At 49.9% G+C, this 24,931-nt stretch overlaps 1 protein-coding gene across 26 annotated transcripts in view; it reads right to left on the bottom strand.

Moving 5' to 3' along the window:
• Positions 1-24,931, bottom strand: part of PHLDB1 (pleckstrin homology like domain family B member 1) — a 123,174-nt gene that overhangs the window by 85,403 nt on the left and 12,840 nt on the right. For 21 of the 26 annotated variants that reach the window (XR_012155891.2, XM_073320557.2, XM_073320556.2 and 18 more), the window contains 3 exons: positions 24,650-24,739; positions 21,880-22,003; positions 18,310-18,480 (listed from right to left, as the gene is read on the bottom strand). Coding sequence is in view for 23 of the 26 variants with exons in the window: in XM_073320557.2 (XP_073176658.2) it covers positions 18,310-18,480; positions 21,880-22,003; positions 24,650-24,709 (355 nt within the window). In the remaining 3 variants the exon portion in view is untranslated. Of the gene's footprint in view, positions 1-4,725; positions 4,930-4,987; positions 5,073-18,309; positions 18,481-21,879; positions 22,004-22,539; positions 22,642-24,649; positions 24,740-24,931 lie in introns of those variants that run through there. The other 5 variants (XM_073320563.2, XM_073320561.2, XM_073320573.2 and 2 more) reach the window with 5 other exon arrangements.

Here is a 24,931-nt window from a genome sequence, read left to right as displayed (position 1 = left end):
AGAGAATGCTCCATCAGCAGCAAGTTCATCCTGTTCTCCCTAAGCTTTCAAGATCTGCTTTTAAAACTTGAACAGACCTTACATTTGGAGGGCACATGAGTCACCCCAAGGCAGCAGAGGCAGTTTTAATGTCCATTGCTTCAGGGCAAAGAGCTGTGCCAGGTCAGGCATGGTTTGAAGCCTGGGGTTTTTGGTATAACCTGTACCTGAGGTCATGGTTTGAAGCTAGAAAAAACAAAGGCTCAGATCGGGCAAACAAAGAAGGAAAAGGGGGAAAGCCCCCAAAGCACAAAGATTGTGTTAAAAAAACCCCAGGAAAAATAAAAGGAACAGAAAAATAAATATTAAGAAACAAAATGGTGCGGGGAGGGTAGCAAGCTGTGTGCCAGTAACCTAGAGCTGCACCTGAGGATTCCTGCCTTCTCTCCAGTGCTCAGACAGTCATAGCTTTTATATTAGTGTCCAGATGTGGGGAAATAGTAGCTAGGACTACAGCAGCATTGACACATTGTCTGGATTAACCACAGCATAGGGATAGAGCTCCCAGGTCTACAGTGCATACAGCACTTCCTCTCCCCACCTCTGCCCCCCAATGCTGGAATACTTGGGGAGCTCCCCACTATAATATCTGATCTTCCTCTTGGAAAATGCAGCTGTTCTGCTATATTACAATGCAGTGCCAAGCTGCATCCACCACAGACACAACTATTGCAATGCTGCTCAGGAGCCCCCCTCCCCTTCCCCTGCATGGTGTAAGAAAGACAGTTGCACCAGCACTATCTATGCAGAAAACTGGATATGAGAAAATAAGACACTGCTCTTCCCCACAATCATTACACACATATGGCAACATGTCCCCCCACCGAGCCCTGGCAAATAGAGCTCACAGATAGTGCCCCATGCCTCCGACCCAGTGACTTTAATAATCCTATTACTCCAGGTCTATTCTACTTGGGAAATACGCACTCCTCCTTTTATTAGAGCATAAGCTTTCTTCACATCTGAAGAAGTGAGCTGTAGCTCACGAAAGCTTATGCTCTAATAAATTGGTTAGTCTCTAAGGTGCCACAAGTCCTCCTTTTCTTTTTGCGAATACAGACTAACACGGCTGTTACTCTGAAACTCCTCCTTTTAACAACCATAATGAGAGAACCGTTTCCACATCCATAGTGCTTGGCAGAGGGTCCCAACACACTTTATGGGCATAAACTGAGATGTGGTCACCTTCACAGGGATAGGACCGAAATAGCACGTGGCAGTGGGGGAGGGAAAATGTTGGACAAAAACTTTTCAGAAAGTGCCATGGGACCTTTACTGTCCATGCAGGGCTGATCAGGCCTTGCTATTTAAGGTCTAGCGTGTTTCACACACAGCAGGCTGCATGGAACTTGATTTATCCAAATCAGGAAGACAGGCTGAGCTAGCCCTGCAGGGATTTGTGGCTTTAGGGAATCCGTTTATTCCAGACCTGATGATTAGACCCTAAAACCAATTCATGCCTTAGTTAAGCAAGAGCACAGATAGGCTAAGTATAAAATGGCCCAAGGGACACACAGTCAATGGCAGAGCTGGAGTCTTAACTTCTAATTTCCTTGCTAGACTACTAGACTCCAGTCACTCCCTAAGTAGCGAAGCATTTCTAACACAACTATCAGCATGGTCTCTATAGCTCATGATCAGTTCAACTTGCTGCTCTGCAGTTGTCTCTGGGAGGAAGTTTGGGGTTTTTCTACCTACAAGGATGGAGCAGAAAGTCATGGTCACACCTATGTGAACAGATGAAAAGCAGCCTCTGCCCTGTCACCAGGCAGCATCTCACACAGCCTGGGTGTGAGTTTTACACTTTCTCCAATGAAGTCTCTTGGGAACAGCTAACCCTGCCTTCCCATCCACTCTCAGTAGACCCTGAAGCTCTCTCCCACCACCATTCGCATATAAGCCTCTCTGCTGCTGGTGACCAAGAAAGCAACAGCTTCCCATAATCTACTGCCCTTGGAGGGTTTAGTAAACTAACAGACAACACCAGTCCATTTTATTAAAAGTTTTATAAGGATCCTCAAATCTACTCCTGAACATATGGCTCCCACCATTCCAAGATGCACGGAGAGAAAGACATCTTCTGCAGAACTCCAACTTATAGACACACTAATCAAAGCCCCATCCCTTCCACTGGAGTCACAAGCTTATCTGATCTCTAACAACAGGCTAGAAGAAGGGGGAAGTGTCAGGGGAAGAACCACAGGAGGTGAGCAAGAAGCCTTTTCTCCAACCTGCCTCAATCCAGCCACATTAGACACAGAAAAGCGGAAACAGGGGCAGAAAGTCAGGGACAAGGAGCTTTAAAGAAACAGGTGGTTCCTACAGCAGAGAGTGGAGTTTGGGGAAATCACTTCTGAACACAGACTCCAACAAGCTTTCAATGCTCCTTGGCTTTTTAACAAAAAAAGAAAGTCTCATGTAGAAATCCTGGGATTGTATAAACCCTGACAGCTGGGTTTACAGATCATTTGGAGACTCAGAATTACATGCCTGGCTCTTTACTAAAAGCTCCCCAGTATGTAATCAGTGCTGTACTTGGGAGGGGGTGGGCAAATCCCGCTCTTAAAACAATCTGTTCCCTGGTTCTAAACATTCAAGGACTAGCCTGCAGTCCCCTGCCTCCCTATTCCCTGGGATTTGGATTATCATTCATGGTGTCTCCCTCCATGCTCTAGCCCCAGCCCTTTGTGTGACTTCCTCCACTCCAGGAAATTCAAAGATAAATCACCACCTTACAGAACCCTGATTTCTGGCTCCAATGCAATCCAACACCAAGAAAGATAAAAGTGGTGGGGAGTGGAGAAGGGGTAACAAAATATAGCTAGTGCCAACACTTTAGTTGTGATGATCACATTTCCTCACTTTAATTTCCAAGAACACTGGAAAAGGAGCATAGAATCATAGAATATCAGGGTTGGAAGGGACCCCAGAAGGTCATCTAGTCCAACCCCCTGCTCGAAGCAGGACCAATTCCCAGTTAAATCATCCCAGCCAGGGCTTTGTCAAGCCTGACCTTAAAAACCTCTAAGGAAGGAGATTCTACCACCTCCCTAGGTAACGCATTCCAGTGTTTCACCACCCTCATAGTGAAAAAGTTTTTCCTAATATCCAATCTAAACCTCCCCTACTGCAACTTAAGACAACAACAATCCAGACCTCCCCCAAAACATTAATGGGACACATTCCCTTTACCCCACGGTCCTGCTCATGTGGACACAAGTGTGTTTTTTGTACAACCCAGAGGCACTAAGATTCCAGCTCTCACAGCCAGGAATACAATACAGATCTTACTTTCACTTTGTTTAGAGGGGTATCATCAAATTGAAATCAAGTCAGCTAAAAAAAAAAAAAAAAAAAAAAGCCACTCAAGTTTTTTCAGGTCCCATACCTGCTCTCACAGCCACAAAATAAACAAACCTGAAAGAGAAAAAAAAAATACCCTATGATTCTATGATAGCAAAGTGAAGGTCGCAAACAGCACTGTGTGGCAACCACTTATGAACCCAGTTTATAACGGCACTGTGATATACCATTGCTTCCCCCCAAACACAGAACAGTAGCCCAAAATAAACATTGGAATTTCCCAATATCTGATCCACAAAGCAAGGAAAACAAAGTCAATGGGGAGGTGTGTCACATTCAGGATTTGACTATTCCCAGGAGTGATGTATGCATGTCACATCAATGCATCATTTTAGGGACAGAGACCATTAAAGTGTACCACTGTGTTTAGAGGAAAATGTTTATGGGCCAAAGAAGTACAACTCTACTTCAACAAAGTTTTAAGCCACTAAACCAGAGCTGAATTTAGTACTATGTCTTTAGCAGCTCTCTGTTGTGATATGAATAGCACTGATGGCTGGGAGGGCAACTAACTTTCTATTTTCATTCATTTGGGATGACCATGTGCAACTAGCACATGAAAATAAGTGCAATTAATTCCCCTCAAGCACACATTCACGACATGTATGTGTATATATAATACACAGGGGAATATTTAGCTAGTATTTCATGCTATATGTAGCTTTTTTTCAAGTCAGTTTCAGCTGCACAGCTGTCCAGGTCTCAAGGAAAAATGCCAACACATCAGAGGGGAAATAAATTTCACCCCCCAGTGCAAACAAGACCAATTATTTTCAAACAAAGTGGCCTAAGAAAACATCCTTTTAAAAAGTCACATGCAAATACATACATCACAGATATGTAGGTACTGGTACACGAGTGAATGCACACACACACACCTGCACACAGAGATGCCATCAAGACACAACTCTGGCTAGTTTATAGCCAGGTGGGAGGAGACTTGTACCATCTGCCACGCTCCAGCGCCCAAAGCTAATTCTGGTACCACATTCTAACCTCCCAAAATAGCGGGGAGGAGGAGTTATAATTAAAGTCTAACGGCGCAAGGACCAGCCCGCGATACAGAGGCGAGCCCTGGCCTCCCTGTTGGCTGGCACGGAGCGCCGGGCTCCTTTCTCGCCGTGCGCCCAGCGCAGGCTGGGTACTACACAAGGCGAAAGCCCCACCGACTGCGGACGCGAGCTAGGGACCCAGCAAGTGCTGCCGTGAGCCCCTAGTCCCGGCCCTCCTGGCTACGTCCCTCGTCACGCTAAGCACCCAGGGCGGAGAGGGTCCGAGGGACCATGGCCGGGCCAGACACCCCAGCCCGTGCGCTCCGCTTACATGTATCCTCCAGTCCAGCCTATTTCGTCCCGTCACCAGCGCCCCCTTCTCCCGCGGCAGCCAGACTGGGGCTCGCAGCAGTAGGAAGCAGCCGAGCCTGCTGGGCCCCTCGGCTCCCTGTGCTCAGGGCCGGGGCGGGGGGTCCAGTCCCCCAGCCATATCCCTGGGCAGCCCGCCGGGCCGGGGGAGAAGGAGACTGCTCATGCACCCTACCCGAGCTGCGCCGCCAGACCCTGCTCGGTACCCGGGTAGGGGCACTAACCATGAGCGCGGGACCGGACTGGAAGTACGCGCTACGAGCCGAGCTCCGCGCCGCTGCCGAGCGTCCCGGTGCCCGCCCCGGAGTGGAAGGGTCTATTCAGGGGGCGGCTCCTCCCCGCAGACAGAGCGGCTGCGGCTCCAATGGAGGGGAGCGCACCGCCCCCGGCAGGGGAGGGGACAGCGAGGAGAGCTGGAGGGGGGAAGAGGATAAAGGGGGTGGGGGGCGCCAGAACAGGGAGGGGAAGGAGACACTGGAGCGGATTTGGCCGGGCGAGGGGCCGGGCCAGGGCAGAGAAGGGGGCTGCAGGAGGAAGCTGCGCTTAAGGTAGTTTACAGCTTCTCTCTGTTTCTCAGTATGGATGTAGCAGGCACTGCCCCTGTCCCCTAGCAGAACGGGAAAATGCCTGCCTGCTTCTATCTTCCCGTCCATCCACTGTATCCCACCTACCACGCCCATGCCTGCTGTCTGTCTCCCTTATCCCAGCCTGGCGGTGCCTGGATTTGTGCCCTGGGTAGGCCCTGTTCTCAGAGATCCACTCTATGCCCACCCCTGGTGTCCCAAACGGACATAACTCTCATCCCCCCTCTTCTATTGTCCCTTCTGGCCTTTCCTTCTCCCTCTATCTCTGCCTCCTTCTTTCCATTTATGCTATGGGGAGCAAAGGTTGCTGTAGCCTCAAAGTGTGCCCACCACGCAAGTAGTGCAGAGTGCAACAAGCTAAGCCACTACGACTCCTCGCAGGTCCCAGCACTGGGCCTCCACTCAGAACAGCCCGTGTAGGCTCCTATGGTGGCCCACACTTTCTATTTCAAAGGGAACACGCTGAAGATAAAAATAATACAGGCCCAGATCCTGCAATCCGGTCCACACTGGCAGCCCCACAGGGCTCTGCACACACGCATCAGACTGAAGGGTTGGGGACCCCTGCTCTAACAAATGTTCAGCCATTCAGAACTTCAGAGCAACACCAGGACACAACCCAGTGCTTCCCATTCCCAAAGCATGAACCCCTGCCACCCAAGCCAGAAAAATCCTGTTTTATACATTAGCCCTACAGGGCATTTGGCATGTAGCAGAGCAGTTCTGATTGCAGCCAGTAGAGGGCAGTCATGCCATTTACTACAATGTATATATAGTATCCGGGGGTAGCCCTGTTAGTCTGTATCCACAAAAACAACAAAGTCCGGTTAGTTTTTAAGGTGCCACTGGACTCCTTGTTGTTACAATGTATATAGTTACTCCTGGGGACATTCTACACCAAAAAATTCTGCGCACAATATTTTAAAATTCTGCAAATTTTATTTGTCAAAACAACACCACCTAATCACACTAGTTTCAATTATTCTGGTAATTTTTTTTAAAATACCTGTCAGCAAGTATGTCTGTAACAATACAGAGACACACACAAACATTCCCCCAGGAGTAAAATTTAAGAAACCCCCATTCCCACTCCCAGAGCCCAGCCAGGGCGCCAGACACCCACAACTCCTCCCCCCAAGTCCAGCCACAGTGCCCACCCAGCCTGGATACCTGCACCCCACTCCACCTCGAGCCCAGTAGCAGGGCCCCCCTGGCCCAGATACTCACACCCCCTCCACAGCCCAGCCGCAGGCCCCCCTTGCCCAGATACCTACATTCCCTCCCCTGAGAGCCCAGCCACAGGACCCCCCCTTGCCCAGAAACCCACACTCCCCCCCCCAGCCCAGATACCCACCCCCCCTCCCCCGAGATCCAGAGGGAGAAACAGCCTGATGCGCAGTCCCAGGCTTGCATGGAGTTTCCTGCACGCAGCCCTCTCCTTCCCTCAGGGCATGATGGCAACTGCAGCTGCCAGGAACCTTCTAGCTCCCTCCCCCTCTCCTGGGCAGTGTCTTCTTCTATATGCAAACTGGGCTTTGCCAGGTCCAAAGGCCCCTAATGGTGGGCAGCAGCACTGCAGCCCATTTCTGTGGGGGAAAGGAAATTCTGCGCACACGTTAATTTCTGCAAAATTCTGCATTGCACAGTGGTACAAAATTCCCCCAGGAGTAATATAGTTAATGTCTCTTGCTTGAAGCTCATAAAGCAGTGAATTCTGAAAAGTTTACTTCCTACTGCTTCTGCAGATAGTTGTTTTACATCCTGCACTTTATGCCCAGATTGGACAATAAAATTAGCATGGTCAGTTCAGCCTTGGCTTGCAGTGAATTCCAGTGATCTACTGCAGTTGGGGGAAGGGTTCACAGCACCACCTGGAGCAGATGGAAACCCATTAGGATTCCAAGTGAAAAAACATTTAAAACTTAGCACAAAAGCAGCATCTCTGTTTGCATATGAAACCTCACAATGAGGGCATGGGGCTGAGTACTGTAACTCCCTAGAAAGTGAGGAAGCTCAACACCTCACAGGATCAGCAAGACCATTTCTGCGGAAAAGGACCTAGGGGTGACAGTGGACGAGAAGCTGGATATGAGTCAGCAGTGTGCCCTTGTTGCCAACAAGGCCAATGGCATTTTGGGATGTATAAGTAGGGGCATAGCGAGCAGATCGAGGGACATGATCGTTCCCCTCTATTCGACATTGGTGAGGCCTCATCTGGAGTACTGTGTCCAGTTTTGGGCCCCACACTACAAGAAGGATGTGGATAAATTGGAGAGAGTCCAGCGAAGGGCAACAAAAATTATTAGGGGACTGGAACACATGAGTTATGAGGAGAGGCTGAGGGAGCTGGGATTGTTTAGCCTGCAGAAGAGAAGAATGAGGGGGGATTTGATAGCTGCTTTCAACTACCTGAAAGGGGGTTCCAAAGAGGATGGCTCTAGACTGTTCTCAATGGTAGCAGATGACAGAACGAGGAGTAATGGTCTCAAGTTGCAGTGGGGGAGGTTTAGGTTGGATATTAGGAAAAACTTTTTCACTAAGAGGGTGGTAAAACACTGGAATGCGTTACCTAGGGAGGTGGTAGAATCTCCTTCCTTAGAGGTTTTTATGGTCAGGCTTGACAAAGCCCTGGCTGGGATGATTTAACTGGGAATTGGTCCTGCTTCGAGCAGGGGGTTGGACTAGATGACCTTCAGGGGTCCCTTCCAACCCTGATATTCTATGATTCTATGAATGGAACAGTAGTGCTCAGAATTCTGTGGCTGAGTCCCATTTCCAACCATTGCATCTCTCCCCCATCCCCAGCAATATGGTGGTGTCTGCGTCTCATTGTCATGACCATTCAGCAGGGGCTTTTCCTTAGTTTGATTTTTTCTGATTCATTCTTTATTGGCAATTTACTCCCTGAATAGCCTGACCCAGACCTAAACTCTCCTGAGTCACCTTGCTATAAGGTGACACCTAAAAGCAGCATGAAACAGGCCCCTACCCTGCAGGGTACTAGCACCCAGGCAGGGACCATAGGTGCCAGCATACCAAGGAGATCAGCACAGGTTATGAGCCTATCGTTCTGAATCCACAAGACAGCTTTGAAAAACAATTTTGCAAACAGGCTGAAGAGCCATGGTTGAATGCTGCTAGAGAGGTTTAATCTCAAGTGCAGCTCTGTGGAGCAGAGGGTAGCCTCAGAACGGAAAATCAGACTCTAGGGGGTTTGTACAACCACGTTACCATATATAATACACAGCTCTACCAAAGTAGATCGTAGAAAAGACACTCCTCCCATACATGCAATACAATTCTGGTAAATAAATTACAAAATGGGATAGTTTGTGTATATAGCTGCTCTAGTCTGAGAACCTATCCTCTTTACAGAGGGAAGGGAAATATTAACAGTCCTATTTTACAAATGCAGAAACTGACGCACAGAGTGCCAAATTCATCCCTCATGTAACTCCATAGTTTTAAAAGGAGTTATACTAGAGACAAAATTGGCTCAAAGTTTAAATAATTTAACTCACTCACTCTATGAGCTACAGTGACAGTGTTGGGAATAGAACCCAGGAGCCCTCACTCCATCCGAGCCCACTGCTCTAATTGCTAGTTTAATTAGGTTAGCATAAAAAGCATCCAGAAATACAAGATCCTACTTTGCCTTGGAGCGCAGCTCACACGTTGCAAAGCGCATTCAAGCAAGGTTATGGATGAGATTTAACTTGATGCACTGATGGAGCATCAATCACTGGGAGTAATGTCATTTTTGGAAGCAGTTTAACTTTGTGCCAGTGTAGACAGGGAAAACATTGTGCTCAGGATCCATAGTGGCAGGAATAAATAGTGCGGCCATTTTCTCCCTCTTTCCCCACAGAACTGGAAAGCACTATTGATCAGCAATGTTTTATTGGCAGGAGGGGAGTATGTGTGTGTGTGAACCTGCTAAGAAGAATTCCAATGTTACCAAATATTTCCCAGAGTTAGAGGCAATCTACGCTACACTAGAAGTCTGGTGGTGACAGTGGTGAAAATTTCCGTGTGACTCAGTAATGGAGAAAAATATCTACATTATTTTCCATTAAAATCCCTGTTAACACCCCAGGGAAGGCTTCCAGACTGTAAAAGAAAAATTAAAAAATGTTTTTGTTTTTTTTTAAGAGTATGATCAGAAAATGTGATTCAACTGGAAAACTAAAGCAACTGTGGAAAATATGACACCATCTTTGCACAAAGATATTGACTGTGGTAGTGTGAAAAGCATTACTGAAGGACAGGGTAGGAAAATAAGCCCCTTTGTCCTTGTGAAACCTGGAAGTGTTCTGAGGTGTTTTTTTCTTGTTGTTCAGGGCCTGTGCTCACCCACGGCTGCTAAATCAACATAGCACTGCTGTCCCCCCCAACCCCCACCAAGAGTGAAGTCAGCTCCTGGGATGTCCATGGGAAATTCCCATTTTGTAACCAAACAGAAGCCAGTATAAATTCGTCACAGAAACATGCTCCTCAGTAAGGCAGCTACAACCTAGAAGGTGTAAGATGTAATGCTCCAGCATGTGTGGTCCAAAGTCTGTGTTCTGTTACAGCAACAAAACTCCAGTGAAGTCAGTGGAGTGACTCCAGATTGAGGAAGAGAGAACATGCACACACGTGTGTGTGTGTGTACACGTACATTGTATGGCGCTGCCAGGGCTGAATACAATAAAACACTTTAACCATGTTTCTAAGATAAGCATAGAGTATGGGCTGGTTGGTCTTCAGTCCCTGTGTCTTCGCCTAATTAGTTTTTGCTTTCTAACAGGCCTAAGTGATGGGCCTCAGATGCTCCAGCGTTAGAGTTGCTTATAGCGTGTAATTTTCTATTCTAATGTGAGTTTTCACACATCTGGTTCAAAGTTTCCAGAGTAATGTGGAAAATATACATAATTATCAGAGGAAATGGCTGAATTCTGATCAGGAATTCTGAACAGCTTAGCTTCCATGCTGATGACCCTGCTAGCATTACTGTTGCTACATCCAGAAAATGCATTGTAATTTCCATCACAAGAGTACAGGTATAGCAGGGGGCAACGCCCCTCACAGCACAACTTGGGCAACCTGACGGGGAGGAGAATGAAAAGAATATCTTAAATGCTGTACAAAATAAGACAGCACGGAATGAGCCAGGACAGTAGATCCTTGGCCAGCAACACTGGTACACAGCACAGGGGCAGGGGATGCTTGTTAGAGCAGCATAGATAAAACAGTTTCTGCTGTCCTTGTAGACAAACTTGCTCCAAAGGAGACCCATTTCCCAGGCATGGTGCAGGAGAACCTCACACAGAAACCCCATGGGCTCACGATAGGCATGGTCTCATTCCTGTTCAGCAGCCAGATTCTGATCTCTGTCACACCAAGATCAATTTAGAACAGCTAATGAGTCTGACTTCAGGGGAGTGTCTCCAGATTTACACTAATATGAGACAGCTGAATCAAGTCTTTGGGGGGTGAAGACATAGAAGGGTGCTGGGTCCAAATCTGGGATGTCCCAGAATAACAGAGTGCAGGATTGACTCCTCTGTCTTGATTACATTGAGTACTTACAAAGGGTTTTCCAGCCAATGGCTCTCAAAGCCATTTATCATCCCCATTTTACAGATAGGCAAACAGTGAGGTTAAGTGACTCGTCTGAGGTTGCACAGCAAATCCGTGACAGAGCCAGGAATAGACTTCTAGTCTGATATCTTGTGCACTAGGTCACAGTGCCTCCCAGGGCTGAATAATTCACGCAAATGCTCCTAACTGCCTGATATGGCAAGAAGTGCAGCAGGCAGAGAGGGGGAAAGAGTGAAAACAGAAAAGAAGGGCACAATGAAGTCCCCAGCCTCCCCCAGTTCCCCTTTTCCCATGGAAATGGCGTTAAATACCTCCTGTGACAGGAGCTGGAGGGAGGATCTGGCACCCAAGGAAGCTTGTTATTGCCAGTTTCATCAAATAGAGCAGACTGCAAGTGGCAGCAGGATTTGCTGGGATGGTGTCCACCTCCAGCATCCTGAGTTCCCCCACCCCGAGGGCCCAGCCTGCCCTTATTTCTCCACTGGTTGGATCCATCCAGATACAAAGCTGATGTCAAAAGCAAAATGATGAGCGATATTACCTCTCACCACGATAGATGGCTTCCAGGGCAACACACTCATGAGAATGTTCTGAACAAGGCCAGATCCATCACCTGCCTCACCTGTCTCCGTTCAAGAGCTTCTCCCTTCAGAAATCTCCCCAAGTGTGAAGGTTCTGGAAAGGTAACGTATCGGAGGCCAACAGCCTACCAGCCAGCCTTACACAGGAGCATCTGGGAGAGGCTGCCAGGCACTGCCAGGAGTGGGGAAGGAGGAGTTGCAGGAAGCGGCAGTGGGATTTAGGGGGAAGGGTCAGGTCTGGAGAAATTCTCCTCCAACACGCTCGAAGGTCTGTACCAGAGTCTGTGTCTACTGCGCTATCATTAACTGAATTGCTCCCTTCCCCTGGATACCATGTTGCAAAATGACAACACCTTAATAACAGCCCACGGTGCCTCTGCACAGATCATGTTTTGGGCTTCACTTACAGCAATCAGCACATACTGGGATCAGGTCCCAGCTCTGCTATGAGATACAACCCAAAGAAATGCAGCTCCAATGCTAACAATGGGCATAGGTGGGAGTCACACATGCGTGTGTCCACATGTGTCTGTCTGCATCTGTCTAGACTGCCTGTGGGCCAGTGCACTGTGGTATGTGTGTTTATTGTGCTATCTGCCCATGGGCAGAGAGTGTGAGGATGCATTGGGCCTCGGGATCTCACTCTCTACACGTTGCATGAACTTCCCAGACAGGCACAGAGAAGGAGCAGTGGGGTCTGGGAACAAGTCTGTTTATAATGATTGTAGTGGGAGGAAGCCTCAATTTAGAGAGAGTAAATTAGGGACAAATCTGATTCAGCCTGCCTCTATCTCTGGGATTTCATTAGCAAGGCAAAGGAACTTTCACTGACCGTGCTCCCTGGGAGCAGTCAGGCTATGTTCAGATGCTCTGCATAAGTCAGATTCCTGCAAATAAAAACTTCAGGAACCAGCATAGTGAGGAGTGGATCTGCGTGCAGAGTGCTGCCAATGACTACTAAGACATGCAAGAGGGAAAACCCTGAGATAGGTTACAGTATTGATTCTCAAACTTTTGTATTGGTGACCCCTTTCACACAGCAAGTCTCTGAGTGCGACCTCCCTTATAAATTAAAAACACATTTTTTATATTTAACACTATTATAAATGCTGGAGGTGAAGCAGGGTTTGGGGTGGGGGGTCACGAGCTGTGAGTCTCCAAAGGGATCACGACCCCCAGTTTGAGAACCCCTGGGTTAGACAAGACACAGTGCAGGCTTCCCTCACCCAGCTCTGCTAATGTTCCTCTATCCCAACTCACAGCTCCCTGCTATTCCTCTTCTGGGCTCCCTCCCTCATCACCTCTGGACAGTGCCTCTCAATTCCAATCTACAGCCCCACTGCTATCCCAGCCCTGGGATTCCCCCCACCCCCAGCTCTGCCAATGCCCTTCTATCCCAACCCACAGGTGCACTGTTATCTCAGCCATGGGCTCCCCACCTCACACAGTTCTGCCGGTGCCCCTCAGTCCTGATTTATTATACGCCCTACCATTCCTATCCTAAAATAGAATCATAAGCCTGTCCAGTGTTCAGAGTCCATAATCTAGTCCAGTCCCCTGCACTCATGGCAGGGGTAAGTATTATCTAGACCATTCCTGACATGTGTTCGTCTAACCTGCTCTTAAAAATCTCCAATGATGGAGATTCCACAACCTCCCTAGGCAATTTATTCCAGTGCTTAACCACTCTGACAGTTAGGAAGTTTTTCCTAATGTCCAACCTAAACATCCCTGGCTGCAATTTAAGACCATTGCTTCTTGTCCTATCCTCAGAGGTTAAGAAGAACAATTCTTCTCCCTCCTCCTTGTAACAACCTTTTATGTACCTGAAAACTGTTATGTCCCCTCTCAGTCTCCTCTTTTCCAGACTAAACAAACCCAATTTTTTCAATCTTCCCTCATAGGTCATGTTTTCTAGACCGTTAATCATTTTTGTTGCTCTTCTCTGGACTTTCTCCAATTTGTCCACATCTTTCCCCAAATGTGGTGCCCAGAACTGGCCACAATGCCCCAGCTGAGATCTAATCAGCATGGAGTAGAGCGGAAGAATTACTTCTCCTGTTTTACTTACAACACTCCTGCTAATACATCCCAGAATGATGATCACTTTTTTTTGCAACAGTGTTACAGTGTTGACTCATATTTAGCTTATGGTCCACTACGATCCCCAGATCCCTTTTCGCCATACTCCTTCCTAGGCAGTCATTTCCTATTTTGTATGTGTTCAGCTGATTGTTCCTTCCTAAATGGAGTACTTTGCATTTGTCCTTATTGAATTTCATCCTATTTACTTCAGATCATTTCTCCAGTTTGTCCAGTTCATTTTGAATCTTAATCCTATCCTCCAAAGCACGTGCATGGGTGATTGTAATGAATTACACTTGTCCTATGGCAGAAATATCAATTAGGAACCAAACAGGTCACCAAACCTGTAAAAAATGCAAGTGTACTAAGAAACATTTAAGCAAAAAACAAGCACAAAAATTCCCTGTGGCCCCCATCTCTCCCCCCCCCCCCCGCAGCTCTATGCAGCTGCTTTATCATAAATAGAAACATTGTAACTGTTACAAGCTGTAACTATGCTGACTCCTATGGTAACACCAGGGCCAGTGCTGTAAAAGATGTCATTCAGCCATGAAGTATTAAGGCTGACTGTGTCATTTACAGCTAAATTGGGGGTTTATTTATGAGGCATAGCATGAGCTAAATCTCCAACAGGGCAGCCTGTACAGAAAGGCAGAGTCCCCTGCAAATATTTTAGGGCCTACTATCGCCCATAGGAAATCTGAGTGTGTAAGGATTACCATTTCATCCCAGTTTGAGCTCAGCAATAGCCAGCCCTCAGTACCTTTAAAGCCTGGTGCAGATATCAACTGGCTCAGCCTCCCTTCCCCTATGAGGCTGGGAGCTGGTATCTCCATTTCACAGACACAAATCAGGGTACAGAGAGGGCAAGCCAAGAGCACCAATAGCAGAGCCAGGAACAAAAGAACCCAGGAGTCCTTACTCCCACTCCCCTGCTCCTTCCACTGAACAAAGAGGTCATGTGAAACTGTGGGCTTGCACAGCCAGTGCCTTGGGGCATCTCTGATAACTAACAGTAGCATTTCTGCCAGGGTCTCAAAGCACTTTACAAAGCAGGGCCAATGTCGTTGCACCCTTTTCTAAGTGGGGTAACTGAGGCACAGAGAGGGCCCAAGACAGTGAGTCAGCAACAGAGTCAGGTGTAGAACCCAGGATTCCTGGTTCCCCATTCCCTGTGACAACTACTAGAAAAAGTAACATACAATCTGCTTTGCACCCTGTATTGTGCTACAAATCAAGGTAAATGGGTACAAAGCACCACGTCAGCGAGATGGGAGCCTGTGGTGTTTCCATCTGGGACAACAGGCCCAACTGGGGGCACAGACCTTGCTCCTTCCCTGATGGATACACACAGCAGACGGTTTAACAAAGGAGCTTACATCACAGACAGTGTTGCTAGCTGGGTGAGGATTATGTTCCCAGTTGTACTGAGAGGAAGAGGAGGAGCCTGACAGGATGCTGGCCAGCTGTGCCATGCGTCACAGTGCCAGCCCACGCTGGAGCACACGGGGAGTAGGTACACTACAGCTAAGCAAACCCTGCTAGCAGAGAGGTGTGTTGCCCCACACGCTGCCTCACAAAACACCTTACTGGAGACACAGGTCTGAGGTGGTTGTCAACTCAGACCATCCCTCACACTAGGCCGGGGCAGCAGCTCCACCTCACAGCCCAGTGGCCATTGGCATTATCAGACAGGAACAGAACTGTGGTCTGTCTAGTCCAGTATCCCTGTCTCCAGCAGCATGTTGAGCTGAGCCAAGGTCTCACACCCCACACGCAGCTCAGCACAACTGGCCAGGCATCTGATAGGATGTTTAAGCCTCCTCTGAAGCACTGGACACTGCATGAGGATCCAGGACCCCCGGCCATATGGTCTGATCTAGTGTGGCAGGCAGAAGAATCAGGGCTAGCTCAGATTTGTCCTGGCAAATGCTGCGCTCCTCTTTTAAGAGCATTTGGGAGAAAGAAGGTCTGGCTCTGAGCTATCCCATAACACTTATGGTGCCTGCAACTCCAGAGGCCACACTGCATCATCCCTCTAGGCTGGGATTTTCTCCAGGTGGAGCAAGGCTCATGCCTCTTTGTTCCTCTTCACAGTCTTCAGAGCCCCCTCCCGGAGCACAGCCACCAGCTGGCCATAACAGTTACAAACCTGCAGCTCATTGCTATGGCAACTCAAGCTCTAGAGAGATGTCATTGCAGCACATTACCCTGGCAATTAAAGTTCTAGAATGACCCCAACAAGAAGGCCTGTTAATATTGAGGATCCCCCCCCCCACCAAATTCTGTAAAGGGCCAAGCAGAGAGACAGGGACCCTGCCTCAAAGAGCTTTAAGTCTAAGCCAGGCAAATCTCAGCCATGGGACAAATGGAAAGGGCAGGGAAATGAGGGAGCCTGGTTATGGCAAATGAAACCAACAGGAAGTACATCAGAGAGGGAGTGACTCAGGCACACTGAGATTTTTAAGGATAGATGGGGAAGGGGACAGCCTGGGAAATGGCCCAGGAAAGCTGAACCCTAGAAGCTGAAATAATTACATGAAAAGGAGGCATCTGGATTAAAAAGCCTTGTTTGTTTGTCAGCTGGTTGGTTATTTTAAAACAATCAGCTTTAAATTCCCCTCTTTCTGCCTCAAACAAGCCCAACCATTATTAGAGGCTCTAATAAATTCCTGGCAGCTGATCCCGCCTCTGCTTTCTGCAGCTGTCAGAAGATGGCTCAGGATGCACCTTTGATATTTGACAGTGTAAACTCTCCATCAGAGAGGGGGAGCTGGATTCTGTGTTTTGTGCCAGAGACCTTAATACCAGATTACCCAGCAAAGCGCATGGCAGCTCCCCTAAAGCAGCATGCTTCTCCATGGGCTAGCAAGAAACTGGGGCACAGGTTAGCAGAGAGCCATTTCCAGTGCAATTGATGAACTGGTGCAAAGAAGTTCAGCAAGCATCTCTTTTTAAGAGCCATGCATGACAGCATTGTGTGGCAATGGGCCAATAGGGCTAGTCCATGCCAGGCTTCCAGCTACTAGGGATTCTAGCCCAAACCTGCTCCTAGTAGACAAACTGAGGATGCAGGATGGGTCACACCTGTCCCCATCTACCCCTCATCTTAGTCCCAAATTTGCCTTCCCCCCAAGACAGTCTAGCACTCTCTCCTCTTTACAGCCCTCCTTTAGACACCAGAAAGGCTGACCTCTCAAACGATGATAGCCCCCTGCATGAGCCTGTAGCAGGGTTTGAACCCAAGGATCTTCAGCACCCTGACCACATAAACTAAAGGAGTAATCCCATTAGCTGGTAGCAGTAATAGGCTGTTACCCTTTAGTGCAACTGCCAATAGAAGGGGACACAACACAAGCTTGACCAGTGAGTCACACTGAGGTTCTAGAAAGGATTATTATTGCTAAAGAAATTCCCATCATCAGAGCTGCCTGTGCTGTCCTTGCCCTCTTTGTCCTCCATGGAGCTCTGGAAGGCTGAGAGGATGTGGCGGCAGGCTGGGAGTCTTGCATTTCCACAATGGCCAACCTTCCTTGCTCTGGATCTGCACACACCCATGCTAGCAAGGCAAAAGGGACCAGAAACTTCTTCAGAAATACAACAAGCCTGGACAATTCCAATTAACACTGGCAAGAAGGGCCTGTAGCATCGTCCCCCTGGAAAGAGCACATGTGCCCAGGGGAAGAGACAATCAGATGTTAAGGAGAACTGGCCCTCATCAAGGTAACAGGGAGTATGTCTACACAGCAAAGAAAAACCCGCAGCTGGCCCATGCCAGTCGACTCAGGGTCGCAAGGCTTGGGGCTTTTTCATTGGTGGGTAGACTTTCGGGCTCAGACCCTCTCACCTCACAGGGTCCTAGAGCCCAGGCTCCAGCCCGAGCCCAGAAGTCTACACAGCAAGGAAACAGCCCCACAGTCCAAACCCAGTGAGCTCAAGTCAGCTGGCATGGGCCAGTCGTGGATTTTTATTTGCTATGTAGACATAACCAGGGAGGCAAACGCAGATCCCTACAGCTGAGTCAGAGCACTCAATGGCTAAAATATAAAGGAGACTCCAAACCTACAGCAATTGTTGGGGGCACCTTCAGGAAGGAGGATGGGGAATCTCTGTTCAGCCAGGACTCAAATGAAGCTGTGCAGTCAGAACATGCCACCTGCACACTAACCAAGCCAGGTTCTGTTCCTGGTGGGACATCCCCACTAACCCAGCACCCCAACAGGATAGTTACTGGAACTGGGCTTCACCTAATTAGCAGTCACCACTGGCTCTGGACCTGCACCCGCACCCAGGGCTGGGGTTTTAGTTCCACTGAAAGCAGTGACTCGCTGAAAACACAAGCCAAGTTCACCCTGAAGCCGATCCCAGCTCAACAAAGCTTCCGTAAAACGGTGAGGCTGGGCTAAGTTGCACTGGGCTCAACTCTCTCAAGCCTAGTTACCCTCACCTGCTCTCAGGAGAACTATGATTCACCCAGCTCCAAGGCAAAGATGTACCCTAGCTGCAGAGCGGAAGCTGGCTCCAAACATATCCAAAGTCAGAGGAAGTCAGGACCCACCTTACAAAGCTAGGAAAGTCAGAACCTGACCCAAACATCACCAATCTTTGGGGACTGAGGGGCCCAGGCCTGGAGCTAGCTGAGCGGTCAGGAGTGTCCTCTTATGCATTGCCCCCACCACAGCCAGTATTGATGCCCAAGGGTAGGCACCTTACCTTGTGTCAGGCGAGTGGGCTGCTTAACCTGCAGGCCATCAATGGCACAGACATTCCCGCAGGGGTGCAGGGTGAGGGTCCCACACACATTCTCGATGTAGCAGTGCTCAGAGGCCAACCCAGTCCCCTGAAGAACAATGTCCTTAGCAGCCGAGCCGATCATGGTCCTCCCTGCAAGGAGAAACATCTGCTTAATGCTCCTTGGGTCATAACAAGGAGATCCAGTGCTTGGGAAGGGAGGCCAAAGCAGGTCAAGCACCCTCATTTACAGAGGCTGAGAGGTGACCACTCACCCTGTATTATTGGTGATAAAACCCCACTTGGTGTGCACCCCACCCTGCGTGGAAACCATGTGATAGGAAGGTGGGGGCTGGGCAGGAAGCATCCTCTGTAGTTTTTGCTAAGAGGAGCTCCTGAACTGGAAAGTGGGGAGGGGGGACACGTAACCAGCACTTCAATTGTGTGGAATAACGGGACTGCAGCCAGGGCTGAGGGCAGCTCCTGTCCTGATGCTGCAGAGCAAGTGCAGGCCTGGACATCAAGCCACCAAGTTTTAGACACTGGTGGGTCCCCTAGAGAGACTGAAACAGCCTCTCCCCGCTCCTGTAACCATCACCATCACCTGTAACCATCACCAGCACACAAACACAAACAAACCACGAACAGCCACTGATTCCCACACACACCACCTCAGAAAATGGAGGTACAAGCCCCTCATATAGGGGCATGACATAGGATCCAGAAGTCCTGTGCTCATTCCTCTAGGCCAGGCTGACTCTTAAAGCTCCAAAGGCAAGGCAGTCTGCACCCACAGGGCTGTGTGGTAGTGCTGATTTGTCCCTCCTGCCCCAGCACTCTGCAGCGCTTGGAGGAACAGGGCTGCTTCGTACTTCAGAGGAGAGGGGAGTCCTTCCACGGAGAAGATCTGGACAGCGTTGCAGGGCCCAGCACAGCGCTGCTCTCTCCTTGGCTGCAGAGATTAGCACTGGGCTCCTGTCTGTGGCCCAGACTGCAAAGGCCAGGCCAGAGAGTTGGGACCTTGCAGGTCCTCAGGTCAGAGCCTATGCTCCTTGGGGCTTTTATCAGGGCTGCTATTGATCACGCTGTTTCCTGGGCAGCACTGGCTCCCTGACAGGAATTCACCCTACAGGGTCTCAGCATATTAGCTGCTGGAAAGAAATGGGGCCACTTGGGGACAGACAACAGAGAGCTAAATGTAGGTGGTCAGAGACACCCAAAGAGCGACCCACACATCCCAGTCTTGTCCCTTGTAGGAACATGAACTCAAGCAGAGATGCAGCAGAAGAGGCAGGAGGAGGCTAGCGATAAAGAATCCTGTTTCATACTAACCACTGTGCCCGCAGGTTCCTCCTCCTGCTCCTATCTCCTTCCCTCTCTCTGATCAGACAGGCAAATTCCCATGGCCCCTCCACCTCTTCTTCCTCCCACCCCACTGCAACCCCAATCTCCAGCTGCCTCCTTGGGCAGGCAACTCCCACTCTCCTTTGATCCAGTTATCTCTAGCAGCTTCCTCTGTTGACTCTGTGCCACAAGCTCTTGGCTAAGCCCTCCCCCACCCCCCTTGGCTCCCTCCCATTTCACACTCTCAGGCCCCCGCTGACTAACATTAGACTGTGAGTTGTGTGCTCAAATAAATTGGTTAGTCTCTAAGGTGCCACAAGTACTCCTTTTCTTTTTGTCCAAAAGAAAGGCTCACTAAGTAACAAATGCATGGCCCAAGAAGAAGCTCGGCTCTGCTCCCCTTTCCTGTCTGAGGTGCAGGGGGCTCGGTAGGGTCTGTGGTTTGGGCTGGCGTGTGGGCATGTCACACATGCACAGGCGAATCCTTCCCAGTGAGATCTTGGATGTCTCCACAGGGAGCAGATCTGGCAGCTCCCTGCTTCTCAGGCCAAGGATGCAGACAGGTTGCTAACGGCAATGTCTCCAGGGAGAGCTTGGCTCTTGCTTCTCTCCGGTTTTTAATCTGATGCTGCACTGTGGCCTCAATAACAATTATTGGACACAGATGCATGCCTAAGGCCTCGCTTCCTAACACCAACTGCTGGAGAAGGGCTGACATTTGGAGGGGTTGAGCCATGAAGGAGCTGGAGTCTCTGATCCTAAACTGAGAGGCAGGGGGCAAGTGGCTCAGGGATGGGGAGGCACAGCTCGGTTCTGATCATCATGTGCTTGTCCCTGTAGCAGGGCCATTCACAGGGGCTGCCAGGTAGGGGTGTTATTGGGGATTGAAACTTTTCAGGAGCTAGCCACCCACTGTCTGGAGGGGAGGAACAGATGCCCTATGTGCCTCTCCCGCCCTCCATTCTTGGGAGCCACGGCTGGATCTGAAACACAATTGCCAACCCATCTTTAACTGGGATGTTGGTTCCATCTGGCTCTGGGCTGCTGAGCTCACATAAACCAGGAACATCGGTGCGATGTTAACCCAAGTCCCTGCAAGACGAGAGGGTGTGGCAGCACCAGCTCCCACCGATGGGGCTACAGAAGGGTGGGACTTAGTGCCTGCCCCAGGGGCTAAGGGTAGCCCAGCCAGATCCAGACTGTGCCTCCCCACCCCAATTTTCAGTGGGACTAACCCAGGTTCCGGATCCCACATTCAGTTTCTAGATGTGGCTACTTTAATGGGGCTCTCTCAGCACCCTGCAGGAAGTTACAGCCACACAAAGCGGATCACAGCAAAGCCCACACACCTGGAGGGGAAGGGTGGGAGGGGGCAAGGGCATGGGTGGCAGCAGCAGTCAGGCCAACACTGACAGTAGTCAGCAAGAGCAGAGGGAATCCCACAGGTCAAACACTGCCGTCAGTCTGTGCCTCGACTGTGGCAGAAGGCAAGTGCAGTGCAGCAGCATCTTGCGTGCCAGGCCATCAACTGCCCTGTCTTTTACTGTGCCCCTCTCATCTGGGCTCCAAAAGCACCATGTAATCTTCCACTAACTATACCCTACAATCCATGCAGGCAGAAGGTCCATATCAGATACTGGGGTGGGGCAGGAATATTAGCTCCATTTAGCAACAGGGATGGAGGGGGGCAGGCTAAGATTCTCAGAAGTGGTCACTAATTTGGGGAGCCCAACTGGAGACCCCTACGGGATGACTTTCAGGGGTGCTGAGCACCCACAACTCTAGCTGACATGACTGGAAGCTTGCGTGTGCTCAGCTCCCCTGAAAGTCAGGCCCTATCGTTTCCAGTTGGACACCACCAAATTAATGACCACTTCTTAGAATCAGGCCCAAGGTTCCTAAAATGGGCCATTCAAAATTAATGGCTAGTTTGAAAATTGGGGTGTAGGAGACTTGCCCAAGGCCTCAGAGCGAGTCTATAACACAGCTGGAAATGGAACCCCTAGGCCTCCTGTTCTACCCATTACAAACACACCCTCTCCACAGTCTGGTTTTCCCATGGTGTGATGGTTGGTCTCCACCCAGTGTAAGTTACACAGTGGGTGTCAGCCACAGGAGGGCAGGAAAAGTGACACCCCTTCCTCCAGGTAAGCTCCAAACCCCTATCAGCCTCGGCCCATCGTCACAGCACAAGCAAGGGGAACTTACCCTCTTCTAGGGGCAGGAGAGTGATGGCGGTGCTAAGCCTGCCACTGCCCAAGCTCACCAGATGTGGCTGATCGGTCTGGACCTTCAGCCCCTTGCCCATGTCTATTAGGTCCAGAGGGCTGTTCTGTAGGGAAGGATAAAGCAGAACCCCTGGTTAGAACGTGCTCATCCCTGAACTCAGGGGAGAGGTCACTGGCCTGAGCCCTTCCTAGATGCGAACAGAGAAGTTTTCCAACTGGCAGGCAATGCAGTGAGTTTGGTGAGTCACAGTCAATTCCTGGTTTCAGAGTAACAGCCGTGTTAGTCTGTATTCGCAAAAAGAAAAGGAGGACTTGTGGCACCTTAGAGACTAACCAATTTATTTGAGCATAAGCTTTCGTGAGCTACAGCTCACTTCATCGGATGCATACTGTGGAACCGATGAAGTGAGCTGTAGCTCACGAAAGCTTATGCTCAAATAAATTGGTTAGTCTCTAAGGTGCCACAAGTACTCCTTTTCTTTTAGTCAATTCCTGGTGGACCAGCATCCACAGTACAAACCCCCCCTCCCCAGTCAGTCCCTTACTGGCAGCGTCAGCAAAAAGGTGAAGGGCTGAACAGGCCATTGGGACTGCCCTCTCTTCTCACCCCTCCAGCGCAGGCCAGGTTGTGGATGCTGACCTTGTCACTGACCATTTTGGAGGTAAGCAGAGGGCTCCACAGCTGTCAGTCCGGCATCAGGACATACATATAGGGAGGCAGATATGGCACCAGCTGCTGCAGAGGAGGTGGCTCTTGCACTGGCAGCACCCCACATGTGGGAAAAGGAAGAGAGGAAGCAGGGATGGAAGGAGCCCAGATCCACAGGGACAAGGCTGATACATGTCTGGGGAACAGGTAGGGGTGTGCAAACAAGACCCCTGAAATGAGGAGCAAGGCCAGTGGGGCTTCTGAAAGGCAGGGATGGGGTATGTTCCAAGGACTTGCTCATCCATGGGTGGCTTAGTCCCTAGGGCTTGAGTGCAGGTGGAGCCAGCATTGGTGGGGGAATTCCCAATCCAGATCATACCACACTGGAGTGCTCCAGAGAAAACTCACCGGCCAAACCTTCCCCTGCTTGGAGAAGCAGGAAGTGGAAGTGGGGATACACAACACGCCAGCCATAATCCCCCTGCATCCTTGCAGGTTCTGGGCCATGCCTAACCATGACAAGGAGGCATCCACCCCTGACCCCCATTTGCTGAGGCCTCCAACTGGGAGATGCTCTCCAGGTTCCTTTGCTGCAGTGGAGCCGCTTTAGCCCCTGAAACATGCCAGTAAATGGATGGATGGACAGGGAGACAGACAGGGTCTGTGCTGTGGGTTGGCTCCTACCCAGCAGTCTGTCCACAATCAGTGATTCAGATAGGTTTTATAGCTGTTCCCACTTTGCACAGCAAAGATCGATCATAAATATTTATGAGCTCCTTATCTTTCTGCTCTATATGACACGGCAGAGCATAAGTGGAGGTCTCACAGGATGGCTGGCTGCAGCGAGCAGGGCAGGGCTCTCCCCTCTGCCCTGGGCCCCTGAACCTATTGCAGGTAAACCAGAATCCAACCAGGCTTCACTTAGACCCACCAGCTACATGTACATGCATGCAGACATGGATGCAAGCACACACAAACATGAACCCACACAAACCCACAAGCACAGACTGCTGGGCCCCTGGCTCCACATTCTGAGGGTGTCTCCCTCAGCCCTTTTTCCAGAGCACAGAGAGTGCCTTGTGTAGGCTCCAGACAGCAGGCTAGCAAGCTGAGGAGTGGACTCCTCAGATGTGGAGTCCAAGGGTTGTAAGCCTTCCCCACGTCTCCAGATCTCAGGACAGGCCGGTTGTGATCTTTGCTCTGTGCTGCAGGCTTAGGGAAGAGACTAGAAGGATGAAAAGTGAAAACAGCCCAGCCCTAGGGCAAGGGGGATTCCATGGGCTCAGGTTCTTTTTAATAGGATCCAAGGTACTAGCCATTTAGCCCAACTGGATTTACAGCCAATCCCATAATAGGATTGGGAGGAAAGACCCAATGGCACTTGGCAGAGGGCAGCACCAGCCACCCACACCCTAGTCCTGGGGTTATTTAGGATACCAAGATCCCTTCAGAGTTGAACTCGGGGAGGGAGTAGAGGGTGGGAGATGTGGCACAGAGCCATGCCATTCTTCAGCTCTGGGGTGGGGGATCATGCCTCATTGACTATAAATCATCAACAGCCTCTTAGCGTGATGGGGCCACAATTCCTCACTGGCAAGCTGTCCCCATGTCCCTTCTCCAAAAGATCCCCCAGGAGCCTTTAGGGCCAGCTGGGCCAAAGTGCAAGGACATGGATGCTGAACTGCCCAACCTCGAACCAGTGCCCCCAACCCCCATCTGGAACTGGGGTTTGGCTCATAACCGAAGCAGGGTCATGTATGAAGCCTGACTCAGGCCTGGGAGAGGGAATAAACTCTCTCTATGCTCTCAGGGGATTGCCAGGCCCATCCGCCAGCACTTGGGGCTGCTCTCTCTTGGGTTTTCGGGATGCCCTGATTTCCTGCTGGCCTCATCACTATGGGGACCTAAGCAGCCTGTATAGCCAGCATCGCCCCTGAATCCCTCTCTAGGACCAATAACCTTTGCTCATTTGTGACCCCAGTGCCAGTCTCTGGTGATGGAAGGACAGGGCATTAGCCCCCAAAGCTATCTCAGTCTGCCCTCCCCAGCACAAGGTGGCAGTGGTGATGCACTGGCTGGAGGAGGTGACCCTGGCACACACCTGGATGATTGCTTGGACTTTGCGGGTCGGGCTGGTAACATTCCTGTTTGAAGCTTCCATGGCAACTTCATCAATGTGCCTGGCACTCTCCTGGGAAGGAACCAGAAACACAGAGGGGGTGTTAGGACTTGAGAGAGCACTCCAGTAACAGGAATACAACGACAGAACCAAATCAGCACTGTACACGGGGCTATGCGGCAGAGACGCGCCTCTCCCTCCCCAACAGGGGATGCAGAAGGTTGGATCAATGAGACACATGAGATCACAGGCTGAGAGTAAAGT

Source organism: Lepidochelys kempii, chromosome 22 (genome assembly GCF_965140285.1).
Source record: "Lepidochelys kempii isolate rLepKem1 chromosome 22, rLepKem1.hap1, whole genome shotgun sequence".
NCBI classification, from domain to species: Eukaryota; Metazoa; Chordata; order Testudines; family Cheloniidae; genus Lepidochelys; species Lepidochelys kempii.
The sequence above is the reverse complement of the archived record's forward strand: the minus strand, read 5'-3'. Positions and strand labels throughout refer to the sequence as shown.